The 14,588-nt window shown below is 36.6% G+C and overlaps 1 protein-coding gene across 1 annotated transcript in view; it reads right to left on the bottom strand.

Moving 5' to 3' along the window:
* mtus1a (microtubule associated tumor suppressor 1a) overlaps positions 1 to 14,588 on the bottom strand; it is a 37,045-nt gene that overhangs the window by 16,919 nt on the left and 5,538 nt on the right. Inside the window, exons 3-6 of the mRNA XM_063000427.1 lie at positions 13,038 to 13,254; positions 9,838 to 10,002; positions 8,366 to 8,461; positions 7,585 to 7,692 (exon numbers count right to left, since the gene is read on the bottom strand). Of these exons, the coding sequence (XP_062856497.1) occupies positions 7,585 to 7,692; positions 8,366 to 8,461; positions 9,838 to 10,002; positions 13,038 to 13,254 (586 nt within the window). The remainder of the gene's footprint in view (positions 1 to 7,584; positions 7,693 to 8,365; positions 8,462 to 9,837; positions 10,003 to 13,037; positions 13,255 to 14,588) is intronic.

The following is a 14,588-nucleotide window of genomic DNA, read 5'->3' as shown; positions in this document are numbered from 1 at the left end:
CACCAAGCTCTGACAGGAACATCAAAGATTTAAATAGATTTAAAGGTGCCCCACCACCAAATGAAGCCCTGAATTAGATGCCCATCTCCTGATCTATTTCCTCTCTGTGGACAAACATCAGAGCATACTTATTTTAGCATGGACGGGTCACACTAGTTTTGATTTACAGCAGCCTTATAAATACAACACCAGGGTATAATCACCAACACAATCCCCCTGCAGAAGGCATTATCATTCTAAAAGCTATAAATATTAAGCCCTCAATGTGTTTGCTGTTTGTTCTGTATCCTTTTTTAAAGCTAAATGATTTTATAGTTGCATTAACAGTTTTTTTCCCTCTGAAACCTAACACCACAAGTCAACTATTACATAACTGCTCTATGAAGACTGGCTCAATAGGACATTTTAAAAGTGTCACTTAATAAGGGACAGTAACCTTAAATCTCTAACAAGCCCCTTTTCACAGACAAGGTACAACATCTATCTTTAAATAAGCTGCACTCTTTCGCTGGAAGAAAACACCAGTTCTCTTGCATATGTTTACATATTTAAATGCTGTTAATATTAAACATTGGAACACAAACAAAATCTCAATATATTTAAAATAAAACCTAATTTTAAGGCACATCGGTCAATATTTTTGTTCTATCTATCATACAAATGAATTCAATATGCCTGGAAAAACAATACATTGACAAATCTGAAATGATATCATAGAAAACATCTAAAGAACCATGTGTGTTTCATAAACACACAAATGATTGACTCCTGTGCTAAATAGCCTGAAAGTGGGGTCAAGTTTTTGTAGTTCACCTTGTAACCTTTAAATTTTTCTGTGCACTTTTAAGCAATTACAAAACCAATAAAAAGGGTAATTTAAAGGGTAATGCCAAAACAAAACAAGGTGCCATTGATGTAGATTACCATTTTGACTGGTCCCAACCCAAAAGGAAAACTACTCTAGTGCCAACAGTGACCCCTTGTGAAAAAAACTTTTACCTGCTAAACATAAGAGTTCCAAGTCAGTTAAAAAAGGCAATTTATAAAGTCACTTAACACAATCTTATGTAATTCAACCCCACCAAATAAAACCCACTTTGCCCACATGTGCACATTCACCACAGACTTTTCCTGAAATATTTGTATTTGCAAAATGCACAGTTCACTTTCTAAGCAAACAGTGAAGAACTTTCCATGCACCCCACCCATAAAACAAATATTAAATGTTCTTATCATGTGTAGTGTGGGAACAAAATACACGGTAAACACAGAGGTAACAAATTCTAGCATGCTGGTAATTTAATTACATTTAACAGTTAGTTAATCATTGGTTTATTTATAAAAAAAAAAAAAAAAAAAAAAAAAAAAAAAAAAAAATTTACATATTATTTATTTCCTAAGAACAGATGCTGGGTTTAAAATAAACACAAAGCAACTTAGAAATTTAATTTGCTGGTATAAAAAGTTCTAAAATGAATTTTAACTTCGCAACATGGCCTCCTAACTTTGTCTTTTGCCAAGGTCAAAAAGAAAATCCACTTTTAAATGACATTTTGGAACGTTACAGACTATCAAATTAATGATCTAATTTGCAAAAAGGAACAGCTGGAGAAATCCCAAGACATGACATGTCCAATAAGTGTACAATAATGTGGCAACACAGCATGTTCAGATTCAAGCTAGTACTTTTTCTAAATGCTCATGCTTATTGATTTACAGAGTTTAGTTAAATAAAGATCTGGTGATGTCTTTTAAATACCCTGAAAGTACAGTGGAGGAGGATTCTGCCCACATGGAAGTCTTGCGAACATTCCTCGCAAAAGCAAGGAACTGATCCACTGAGGTTTCATAATTCAGACCTGAGGTTCTGGTAAACACATGTGGAGAGAGCAAAGCTAATTCTGGGCTCCCTCTAGTGGACAAGAACCAGTAATAAAATAAAAGGAATTGCTATTTTGAAAGAGAAGTCAAAATCCTCTCTGAGCGTGTGTCAGCTTTGGCGGAACAACAAGTAAAAGGGAGGTTAGCATTAGCCTATTTATATTGGAGTTAGTGGAGTTAATCATTAGTATTGTAGCCAGAAAGTGTGGTTCATGGTGCTTCTCTTGGATGTAGTCCCTCACTTTTTGTTAGTTCTGTGCACAGGCTCTACTAAAGTGACAGCCATGCGGCTTAATATAAAACCTGGTCTGTCTTAATAAATGATCTATTGAAAAATACATATAATAGAAAAACTCTACAAACACAACTACTACCAAAAGGAAACTAAAATGGACAGGGAAAAAAAAGTATTTTCAAGCTTGGTATTTTTAAACAGGGACAGTGGTAGCTCAGAGGGAAGAATTCTGGACTATCAGTTGAAGGTTTGTGGGTTTTAATTTCTGCCAAGCATTCATTGTTGGTCTCCTGAGCAAGGCCCTTAAACCTCTTGGCTCCAGGAGCACTGTACACAGGCTCTGACCGCAGCTTCCAAACAAGCATGTGGAAAAACTATTTGATTGTACTGACCATGCATGTTTATACGACATTCAATAATAGCATTGATTATTCTCAGGGAAAACAGGCAAACTTCACACAGAAAGGAACTGGACCACTCCAGTATGATCTGTATTCACCACAGTAAAACCGACTGTATTATTGAAGACAACTGCATGTTGGTCTAAAAATGTACTCATCTCACCAGTCTGAATAATTTACACAGACCCAAAAAGCAAATCGAACATGTAGCAGACAGCACTGCTGACTAAGTGCAGTGAAGGCTTCCAGAAAAAGTGGTTTTCTACAGACTTGGTACACACAAACATTTAGGCAAAATGAATGGCATAGTGTTGATTGATAGCTATGATGTATTAAGTATATTAGGCCAATCATCAGTACCTCTGCATTGTTTAATTGTTCATTTACAAAATTCAAACCAACAGAAAAAAAATTCCCAGTTGCTAATATTTCTCTTTGTTTGGTTTTTAAACATTAGTATGTACAATATTTTATAAGCATTTAATTATTTTTATAAGCATTTAGCAAATTTTTGTTTAGCAGATTTAGCAAAATGTTAAATTTTTATGTATTAAATTTTTATATATTTCCACTTTTAATAAACCACTGGAAACTTTATAAATAAATAAAACATCTGCCCATGTTGCCCTTAACACACACATTTTTAACAGACATACTGTATTTAGAATAAAACTGCGAGGCATGAATTGTGAATGGCTTTTTCATTGTGCCAGGGAGGCTTTAGAGGGACATAACACTTTCCCTGTGTCACGTAGGGATAGCTCTACCAGTCTACATAAGCTGGGGTGCTCATTCAGAACTACTTAACCAAGAGCTCTCGAGAGAGAAATACAAATAAAAGTTTTTTTTTTTTTTTTTTTTTTTTTTTTTTTTTTTTTTAAATGGACACCTCTTCTAAATATTGATGTCAGGTGTATAAAATCACTTAAGCCTGATAGGGTCCCTGTGCACAAAATCAAAGAGTTTGGTGTAGAGAAAATACAGTGACTTGCACAGAGTCCCAAGCTAAACATGCTTATTTAACCTCTCAAATGCTCATTTGCTCTTCTGAATATGTCCACATACCAACAGACATCTCAAATCCCAGTCCCAAGGGTAAGGGCATGTAATTTCCACACAAACGCACACAAACGCACACAAACGCACACAAACGCACACTTTCACCCATTAATTTCCACCATAACTGTTAATTAGCAGTGACCCCTCTTGCTAATGGAACAAGTGAACTCAATCAGGCAACACCTACGTTTGTTGTTTTTCCTTTATTTAGTCACCTGTCTACATACAACCAAGCACAGCTGATTAGAGACTACCCCTGTTATCATGTGTTTTAATTTAGCTTCAATAGACTAGATTGTATGTATATAAAAAAATTTGCATTGTCCTCACTCTCGCATTTACTGGATATTCACTTCATGTGTATAATATTACAGTAGATACACTAAACAAATAAGCAGCCTAAAAACACAGGTAGTGAGTGGTGCCTAGTAAAAGACTACAAAAATTTTTTACATCAAATGATGTATAAACAATTGTTGGTGTAAATACACACTGATAAAGAACATGACCTACAGACCTGATTGAAACACCACAGTGTTCTTCTTGCAACCAGAGAGCAACTGAAGGCTTCGGAGTAAACCTTTAGCGGTCAGTTTCACGTGGATGTTACTTAGAGAAAATTTGGTTGAGAAAAACATTTTCAGCCAAAAAAAGTCCTGAAGATTCTTAGTAAAAGAAAAAAATGAACTTCAGAGTCAAGTCATGAGCACTGGGCTTAATAAATCAAATTATTTATCAAGCCATTTAACACTGAAAATGTGTCGGTGGCACCCACAATGGGTAAAAAAATAAAAGGTTTAAAAGCCCTCTTTATAAGTGTCAGTATGTTCCAATTCAAAAAAGATCAGATACACACAAAGAATGAATCCAGTAGCTTCACAGAAATGAAAACAAGCTTAATCCTGTCAGATCAGTGATGGCTTTCATCTGCACAAAGCTGTAGCTGCATCTCTCCATGGCACTGGCACTGTGAGGATGCTGGAGGAGAGAGGAGTGAAGGGAAGTGGGTGGGGAGAAAAGCACACCCTCGTGCTCTGACACAGGGCCACCCTATCCTCACTCTTACTCATACGCAATCTCGCTCACCCATCTTCACACATGAGGGGGAGTGAGGAGATGAAAATGGCGGGAGTCAAGGCAACAGCTTTCGGCAAGATTGTGCCTGCTGTAGATCTGAAATCAGTTGTGCTGTTTACCACTCAGGTCATACATGAATGTGTGCTACCCTACAATGCAAGAACACTTGTATTTAATATGAAGAATGCTTGTATGAATGCATCAACCTTTTTAAATCTACGGAATGTTTGCAATTTAGCTTTTGTTAATTTTATTTTTGTTACATTTAAATTAGTGCTTCCCGCAAGCTATTTGGGCCCTCAACCAAGATAGCTGTCTATATTTATAACACAACTTTCACAGCTGCACATTATTATGTTTAGTTATTGCACATCTGTCATTTTGCACATTTGTTTCCCTTTTTCTTTTGAAATTGCTTCTATTTTCTATTTTAATTTTACATTTTTAAAAACATTTCTATTGTGTAGTAATTTTTGTCTAGTTCTTTAATTACTGGCCAGGCAGTCACAAAAGCATTTCACTGCCAGTTGTACTGTGTATGACTACGTATGTAACAATTTTATTTATCTTATATATCTTATTATTTAATGTCACATTTTACACTCTTTGACATTGAAGACTTGAACTGATGAATCTTGTGTAATCAGTAATTACCTGTCCTGTTGTGAATGTAACCAAACACGGTCATGGACAATTTTGTATCTGCAGTTCACCTCACTTGCATGTCTTTGGACTGTGGGAGGAAACTGGAGCTCCCAGAGGAAACCCACACAGACAGGGGGCTATGTATGTGACAAATTTTGATTTGATTCAGAATGTTGTTAGATTGTGCAATAAGTGTTAGATTGTGCAATAATAATCGGCCTGATTGTGCAATGCATGACACCCAGTTCTCACTCATGACCAAAGAAAATCTGGTATGATGAGTAATTTTGTGACCTGCTCACCAGCAGCTGATTCACTGCTGCTGCAACCAACGACAGCCAACAAAAAAGTTTAAGAAGGAGCAAAACAAATAACACCAAAAATATTACTTTGTGCTATTCAAACATTAATGAGACATTGTCATAAGAGCAAAATGTGGCTTTGTTAATTAAAAAATAGATATGTTAAGGCACAAATTAGCCAAACGATGGAGATACAATTTACTACTGAATCTACATTGCTTTTTTTTTTTCCTAAGCAATCAGATTCAAATAAACATACCTAGAATATATTTACTACATGATTAGAAATCAAAGCATAAACAATAAACCACAACAACCATATTAATAATATCGTGTGAGCAAAAAGGGCAAATAAATCCACCTTAACCAATGGTTCATATCAATTACACTGCATAGTGCCAAACAGGACTGGAGAAAAAAAGTTTACTGCAGCCACATGCTGGTGCTGTTAGTGTGATTTTGTTTATAGGCAGAACATGCGGTCAAGTTGCTGTTAGCACAAACCCTGCAAGCCCAATAATGCATCTAAATCCAAACCCTGGCTCTCTGAACTGTGCAATTTCAGTAATTCTAAAGACTGGAATGCTGGCATTCATGTACAGTACATTCTTTTACAACACTGTAAACTCTCATTATGGGCAAAACAAGGAAGAATGAATTATAGGACAGTGACTAGTGTGACAAGCGCTAGTTTACGGAAAAACTATTTGAAAAGGAAACCCTTCGGAAAACAGATTTAGTCTTTAAAGTTTATATATGTGCAACACACAATCTAAGAATTTTGCAAAGCCAGCTTGTCAGACACATTCCTAAAAGCTATTCAACCCCAACATCTACTCGCTAACAATCAGTAATAAATTAACTTCACCCTAATGACAGATTCAAGCACTACTGATAAATAAGAGGACAAACCCCTACTGGCTATGGCTGCCACACAGTCTCGGCGAGATCATACAGACTTGGCTGCAGCACATTATCCTCACATTGCTGATACAGCAATTCAGTGAAGCTCACACAGCCAGATCCAACTGCTACTACATAACGCATGTAAAACCATGACTACAGTGATTTACTGCACACACTGCACACCACTATTCCCATAGCACATCCACCTCTTGCTGCTGCAATTCCTGGACAAAGATTAATGACTGTGCTGAGTGGAATGATGACAGTAAATGGATTTTATGTGGGCAAATTAATTTCAGTTTTGTAAAGATGAATAGTGGATGGCTTTGGGTTATATAATAAGAACTTGATTAAAAGGCTCTAAAGCTACAGTGAATAGGTTCTCAGCAAGAGGAGGCACTGCATTATAGTTAATTAATTACAGCCAAAAATGCTACTATGCCAAAAATCCCACACTGTACTTTAATAAACTCCTTATAGTTGCATTCAAAGGTGTGCAAGGCCACAAAACAATATTATCCCTAATGTAACATTTTAAATTCAATAGCAGCAGTGAATCACTCATTCCTGTACTTTTAATTTCATGCCAAAAGACACAAGCACAAAATAATAATAACATCTGCAATTTTTCAACTCGAGTACATGTTAAAAGGTCTCACACACAGAATCCTACAGCAGCTGTAGTTGTGTTTATGTTGGAAGGTTTGTACTGATCCTGGCACACAGGTCTGTTTGCAGAGAACACAGATGGTCTACACTCTGTGATCTCCAGACTGGAGTTTTCAAGCTGTATTAAGCACTAAAACGGTACATATGTTCTCCTTAACAAAGTGACGTACAGCACTGTGAGCATTAATATGCTGGTTTATATTCACACCCGACTGCACTCATGACAAGCTGAAAGCTAGCTAGATAATCACACCAGTCAAAATTTAAACCAGTCAGAAAAAGCTGTGTGGCAGAATAAGACAAATCCCTTTTTTACAATTAGAATTACACATCAAATAAAATAAACCATTTAAAAAAAGTTATACCAGCAATTTTATTTCCTAAGTATTAAAAATAAAATGTTACCTACCTGATAAAGCACCAGAAACTCGAACAGGTCGTGATGAATTAGGAGTTTTCGAGATGCTTGATGAAGTCCTCACAGATGTTTGAGACAATGATGACGTGTTCTTGTACCCTGTTGTAATGGGAAAATTTGCATTTTTAGAAAAAACAATCATGCATACATTATACTGGGCGGAAAGCCAAAAGTTTAAGTCCATGATAACTATAGATGGATCCTACTTTTATACCCAATTCATTCATTGAGGAATGTTTCTGTATAACTCAATATTCTAAATACTTCATTTTTAAAACATTATTTTGCCCTTGTCCCAATTCTTTTGAGAGCATGAAATTCAAAGTCTTCAAAGTTTACAAAAATAAAAGTAGTTCAGCTAAAAATGAAAGTTAATTCTATGTAGTTCAAGATTTTATAGCATTTTACAAAATGTTCCAACTGGAAATGGAGTTTGTATTTTCTAATGGGTGAGGTCACAGATGATAGTTGGAAAGTTACTGGTGTCAATCAATCACAAACAATAAAAAAAATAAAAATAAAAAATAAAAATTACATGCCATGTTAGTCATTAAATAACTTTCTACACCGGTAAATTATTAATATAATTTGTCTATATACGATCATGTTCTACCCAGCAAATGTTTCAGAAAACACAATAAATCTTAGACAAAACTACAATGTGAGTTTTTTAGGAGATGAAAGTGTGACCCAGTCACTGACAAGCAATTTTTTAAGTAGACATACCAAATGTTAAATATTAAACACGTTTTGTGAAATTGCGTGTTTTTACCCGATGAAGGGGTTTTAGGAGGCAGACTTTGGACCCTGGATTTTATTACAGTAGTCCTGGTGGATGGAGCTTTTCCTCCTGAAGGTGGCTCCAAATCTGAAAGGAGACAATAATTCAAGAGCTAAGCATCATTGTTTTACTATGATAATATTCACAACATTCTGGTATAGATACAATCTCTGCCATTCCAAGCGTGTACACCACAACCTGTTCTACTTTAGCATAAGTCACCCCATGTTATTGCTATACTTATACATATTATCCATAATCTTGTTCTGGCCATAAATGCTGCAAAACCCTCTACAGATAAGATTATTTTAACTAAAAAAACAACTACATTTGGCAGGCATGAAAAGCACCACATTTATGCCCATAAACTGTTTACTAACATTACTTTTAACCCCTTTTGTATCTGGAACCATTACATGTTTTTTTACCACAACAAATCTGAATGAACTGATTAACAGTCTGGAACTTCATGTACCATACATTAGGTCATGTTTACCCAGTATTCTATAGGAAATGCACAGTACTCATATTTAATATATCTTCTTGACTAATTTTGTTCAAAGGTTAATTTAGGGCATGTAACCTTAGTTCCACAAGTTGGCAAGACCCAAGAGTTTTCGTTAGCAACTGATGCTAAATGTAGTTACAGTGTAATTTTATACAATGTAGTTTCTTTGTATTTAACAAAAATATCTGAGAAATATAATTACATTTCTGTTTGGTTTTGTCGTGATTATTATCTAAATAAAAAAAACCTCAATGTGTAACAGCAAATAGCTAAATCAATAGCATACATCAAGATCAACCTTAAATAGCAGATTGTCCATCCACAGTATACAGTAATACTGCACAGAAATCATGGATACTTTCATTTAAGTGCATTTATTTAGAAGGGTAGTTAAATATTTGACTGAATTTGCTGTGTAGCTGTCTTGTCTAAGCAATTACTTAACTGGTCTTCTACCTTCTGGCCTGAAGCTAAAAACTAAGGTTACAGTTACAAAAAATGAAAGAACTTTAAATTGTTTTGCTAACCTAGCCAAGATAAACTTACTCATGCAGCTTAATATGCATAATGCATAACTGATAGTGTGTTAGAATACTAAAGACATGTGACATCACATTTAGTTGTTTGCAGTTTGGGAAGCAGCCAACATGGACTCTCTGGTTTATTTTAAGCTGTGTTGTTGCTCTAAGTAGTCTGACAAATGTCATAAATGTAAGTTGACAGATTTAGTTTCCTACAAATAAATCAAAAAGCAAATGAGAACGCAAATCAAGACTGTCATACAAAATTCCATGTGTAAGCTAACATAGTTACTAGCAATAAGCCTGTCTGCTACTAAAAATAACAGGAGGACGTAGCAGCATTTTCACTATGTAGTAAAAAAAAAAAAAACAATAACTAGTGGTTAATGAATTTTAAAACCAAACAGAATTATACAAATCATACAAATTCTTACCAGGTTTTGAGAGTCCACTGGAGGCATTAAAGCTTTTAATTTGGGCTCTTGGTTTCACAGGCAGTTTGGAAGCATGTGGGTGAGCAGCAGAAAGTGAGGACCTGGAATGGGTTCCCCCTGAACCCTCAGTTCTTGCAGCCTCTGTCACATGCATGTTTGAATTACCTACACAGTGAAACGAATTAAACAATGATCAGGCATGCAAAGCAAATTATTTAATTAACATAAATTGCATTGAAAACTATTCAGCCAATTTTAAGTTTATCAAGTTTATCACCACTATATTTTGCATTAGAAATAGTACTATGTGGCCGATTGGTGCTGTTGGATTTGCACCACTTAACTGAAAAGTCACACTTCAGTCTCATTCCACCACAAGTGGCAATTTGTTGGGGAGATGTGTGTGTTTATGTGTATGGCGGCACTCGGGTAGTGCAGCGGTAAAACACGCTAGTACACCAGAATACTCAAACTCATCAGTTTGAATCTCAGCTCTGCTACCGGCAGGCTGGGTGCCTACACGAAAAACGATTGGCTTGTTGTTCATTGAGGTGCCAGAGGGATTCCTTAAAAATGATGCAATTGCGACCTCTGCTGGCTGATTGATGGCACCTACACATACGAACTCGCCTCATGCAGGTGAAAAGATGCAGTCGGCTACTGTACTCGTGTCAAAGAAGCGTGTGTTAGTCACGGCTCTCCTCAGTCAGGAGTGGAGGTCAACATCAGTAGAGAAGAAGCGTAATGCAATCGGGTCACTGAATTCGACTAGATTGGAAGGAAAATTGGAGGAAAAATGCAAAATAAAAAACAGCACTTCTCTTCTCTTATAAAAACTTACTTTACAGAACCATTTCACCTTACAGAATCTCTCCAAAACATTCAAGGTCCCAGATACTTTCTTGTGCACTTTTCTCTCTAGCTTACCGCACAGGTTTTCTATGGGGTTTAGATCAGGGTACTGAGATGGCCATTAAACATTTGGCAGAACCTTTTTGTGTATTCCCTGGCAGATGCAGACACACTTTGATTTCAAATGTCCTAGTATTTATGAAGTCCATGATTCCATGGGGGCAAAACAGCCCCACATCACTACCTTGAGGGCAAAACAAACATGGGTCCTCATTCAGACAAGTTTGTCACAGTACAAGTTGATAAAACATTTTTTTACATTTTTGCTCCAACTGTATAAAAACTGTACAAACTGTACATTTTCAGGTGAATCACTATTTTCATAAAGCATTCCCTGACTGTTGAAGAATGAGGACTTGGCCTTTGTCTCACCTCCATCAAAGGGGGTTTGAGTCTAAAGACACCAGGAAGATAACTGATATTCAGGATCAATGACACCATCTAGACGTCCTGCAAACGTCTGACTTAAATCAAAGCTATTCAATAAACCATTGTAAGGTTTAAGTCCACAATAAGATAACACTGTATCTCTGTAATATTTACTGACTTTACAACACAGAATGACCACACATTTCTGTCCATGCTCTTTTACACTGTCATAATGCTGAATTATCCTCTTTTGTTAGTAATACACACCAGGAAACAATTTAACAGCCTGTTCCATTCACTCTTTTTCTATTAGAACTGTTACTTTCCAAATACAAATAACTTCTCACTGGGATTCTAATTTCTCCTGTTACTACAAGATGGACCAGAGAGGACAGAAAGAGGTGTGTATAAATCTAGTACCTGTAGAGACTGTAAAGGTACAAAAAGGCACATCTGTATCCTTTGCCATTCCCCTGGGACAATGATGTAAGATTTGAGCAGTAGAAACAGGAAAGGCTGCCCTCTGTGGAGCATTTGGCTCCTTGTACTAACAATGAGAAGTGCAGCCTGAATGAAAACATCCGTTTGTTTATCTAAACCAGTGAATAAAATTATGGCCTAATAAACACATGTATAATGTGTCATGTTATACAGCCTAAGAATAAGAATTACATTTGGATACAGATGATATGATGTGGTAAGCCACATAGATTTTGCCAATATTGGAAAGACAGATGCATTTATTTATTCATTTCCCATTTTAATATTACTAAGACTTAAAGACAAAAGGCCACACCAGGCAATTACAGCCACAACTTATAGCTGGACACAAGCTGTGGCAAGATGTATTATTTATTTATTAGGATTTTATTACATTTTCCACTTTGGTTACGTTCATGACAGGTTTGGTTACGTTACAGGTTACATCAGTTTAAATTCAGCGTCAAACAGTCACAGGAAATTTTGGACCCCCAGTTCTCTTAACTTACATGTTTTTGGACTGTGGGAGGAATATGCAACTTTTACACAGAAAGAACCTGGACTGCTTTACCTGGAAATTGAATCCAGGATCTTCTTGCTGTAAAGTAACAGAGCTACCCCTTGAGCCACTGTGAAGCCCTGGCAAGATGTAAGCCTGGCAGTTATTTATTAATTAGGAATTTAACTTCAGATTAATTGACATGACAGAACCAGTTACTCATTACACAAGAGTCATCAGCTCATGTATTTTAAACGTCAGACAGAGTCATGGACAATTTTGTATCTTTCATTCACCTCACTTGCGTGTCTTTGGTCAGTGGGAGAAAACCAGAGCTCCCAGAGGAAACCCACACAGACACGTGGAGAACATGCAAACTTCACTCAGAAAGAACCTGGGCTGCCCCACCTGGGGATTGAACACAGGGCCTTCTTGCTGTAAGGCAACAGTGCTGCCCACTACCCAAAATAAATCTATTTACAGAAACTAGAAGAATAATATAAATGTATTTAAAAAAACCTAATTTCTACTTAAGGTTGTTATTATTACAAAGGTAATGTGACAAAGAATTGCCATTTGTACAGTATAATGTTTTTGTTTTGCTTATTGACTTAAAATTTAGTCTGATAAATGTTCAAGAACAGAAGCAAAGAGCGAGCAATTTCTTTTTTAACAACACTTTCAAGTTAATAACTTAAGAAAAACTATGACAAAGTTTGAGGTCAAGTGTTATCTGACTTACCACATCATACCTTTAGTATCTAAGAGATTTAATAGTGAAAAAATAATATCCAAATGACTATATATTTTCCATTATTGGAGTTCCAGTCATAAAATCAGATGCAGCATCAGTTAGCACTCTTATAATCACGGAAACACTAAACGACCAAAGCACCTAAAAGCAAAATCAAAAATACTCGACAGATCTGCCATTTCTTACCTCCTCTTCTCTGTGAAGGCATGTCAGTGGCGATGCAGCCATTTTTTCCTGCCGTGCCAGACTTAAGCTTTGACGCAGACAGAGTTAGTGGTTGAGGGCTTGCAGCTGGAGTCTGACCAGCCGGAGCGCCACCAGTCCTGGATGACGATGGCTGGGCTGCAGCACTGTTTTTGCTCCAGTCACACGATCCCACTTCTGCTGGACGTGACGAGTCCGTCTGCAAAAAACACTTCTTTTTACTTCCACACTGCCATGAAAAGTAACCAATGTCTGTGTGCCCCACGCTCACTATCATGCTGGCCATAACAGAGCTGAAGAGTGCGAGCAGCGCTCAAGCTTACGTACACGCTCAACTTGCTATTGTAATACGGTCCTCCGGGGAATTTAAAAGATCTCTGCCAAGTCTCCCCCACCAACTCTATAAACACAGCGAGTGTGTACACATGGAATACATTTTCCAGATTCTGAGCAGCAAGCTCTTTTTCAGCACAGCAATTAAAGCAATACTTTAATGGGCTGGACATGTTTTTTCCTGTTACCCATACTTAGTCCATTTGAGAACACATGTTCTAAAGCAAAAGCACTTTAAGTGGTACTGGTTAGGAATGAAAATCTTTTAAACAAATATTTATAACAGTGGTTTCAGCATGAATCTCCTCAAATATCTCAATAAACTGTTTGTTTATTAACATTTCAAGAAGTCCATTACACTTCATCTTCTGTATAGGATTCAATGGGCTGATATGATGGGCAGGACAACAAGTACTATGTCTAAAAAAAAAAAAATAGGCAGTTTTACAAATTATTGAATGAAAGGTCTGAAATCATTTCTATAAAAGTTTCCACACTTTTAAAACTCTATTTATTAAGAATTTTAAAAACAAATTTACATCACTTTTCTACATAATCACCTTCTGATGACCAAAAAATGTTTTTGGTTGAGCGAGTAGCCACTGATGCACAGCTGCTTTCACATAATCACATGTAAATCTTGTTCCCCTTTAAGCTTCTTTGGGCGTCCAAAAAGGTGGAAATCAGATGGCGCTAAATCCGGGCTATAAGCTCCCCCAGTCTCTCAGACATGACCAATTACTTCTCCTCCCACCCTCACCATTTCCAATGAAAATATAAAGGTGTGGAAACTTTTTGAACATCCCTTGTAAATACAAATGCATTCAGACCCTTCATTCAATAATTTGTAGAACTGCCTATTTTTTAGACAGACACAGTACTTGTTGTCCTGCCCATCATCTTATCAGCCCATTGAATCCTATACATGGTGTTTATCAAACACATTTATTAAAACCAGGCTGTTATCAGCTTTTAACTCAACACTGACTTTACACTTGCCACTTTGACATAAAGGCCTGATTTATGGGCCCGAGTGCTGCAGTGATGACCCAATTCAACAGGTTCTCAGTCTTTGCAAAGGACTTTTGGAGCTCTTTTAGAGTGGCCTTTGGGTTCTCTCTTACCTCCTTGATCCTTATTGCCCGTATGCCCAGTTTGACCAAAGGTTGTGCCATTCGTATGCATTTTAAAATTACTGAG

The sequence above is a fragment of the Trichomycterus rosablanca genome, chromosome 8 (assembly GCF_030014385.1).
Source record: "Trichomycterus rosablanca isolate fTriRos1 chromosome 8, fTriRos1.hap1, whole genome shotgun sequence".
Taxonomy (NCBI): domain Eukaryota; kingdom Metazoa; phylum Chordata; class Actinopteri; order Siluriformes; family Trichomycteridae; genus Trichomycterus; species Trichomycterus rosablanca.
This window is presented reverse-complemented; position numbering and strand designations above follow the sequence as displayed.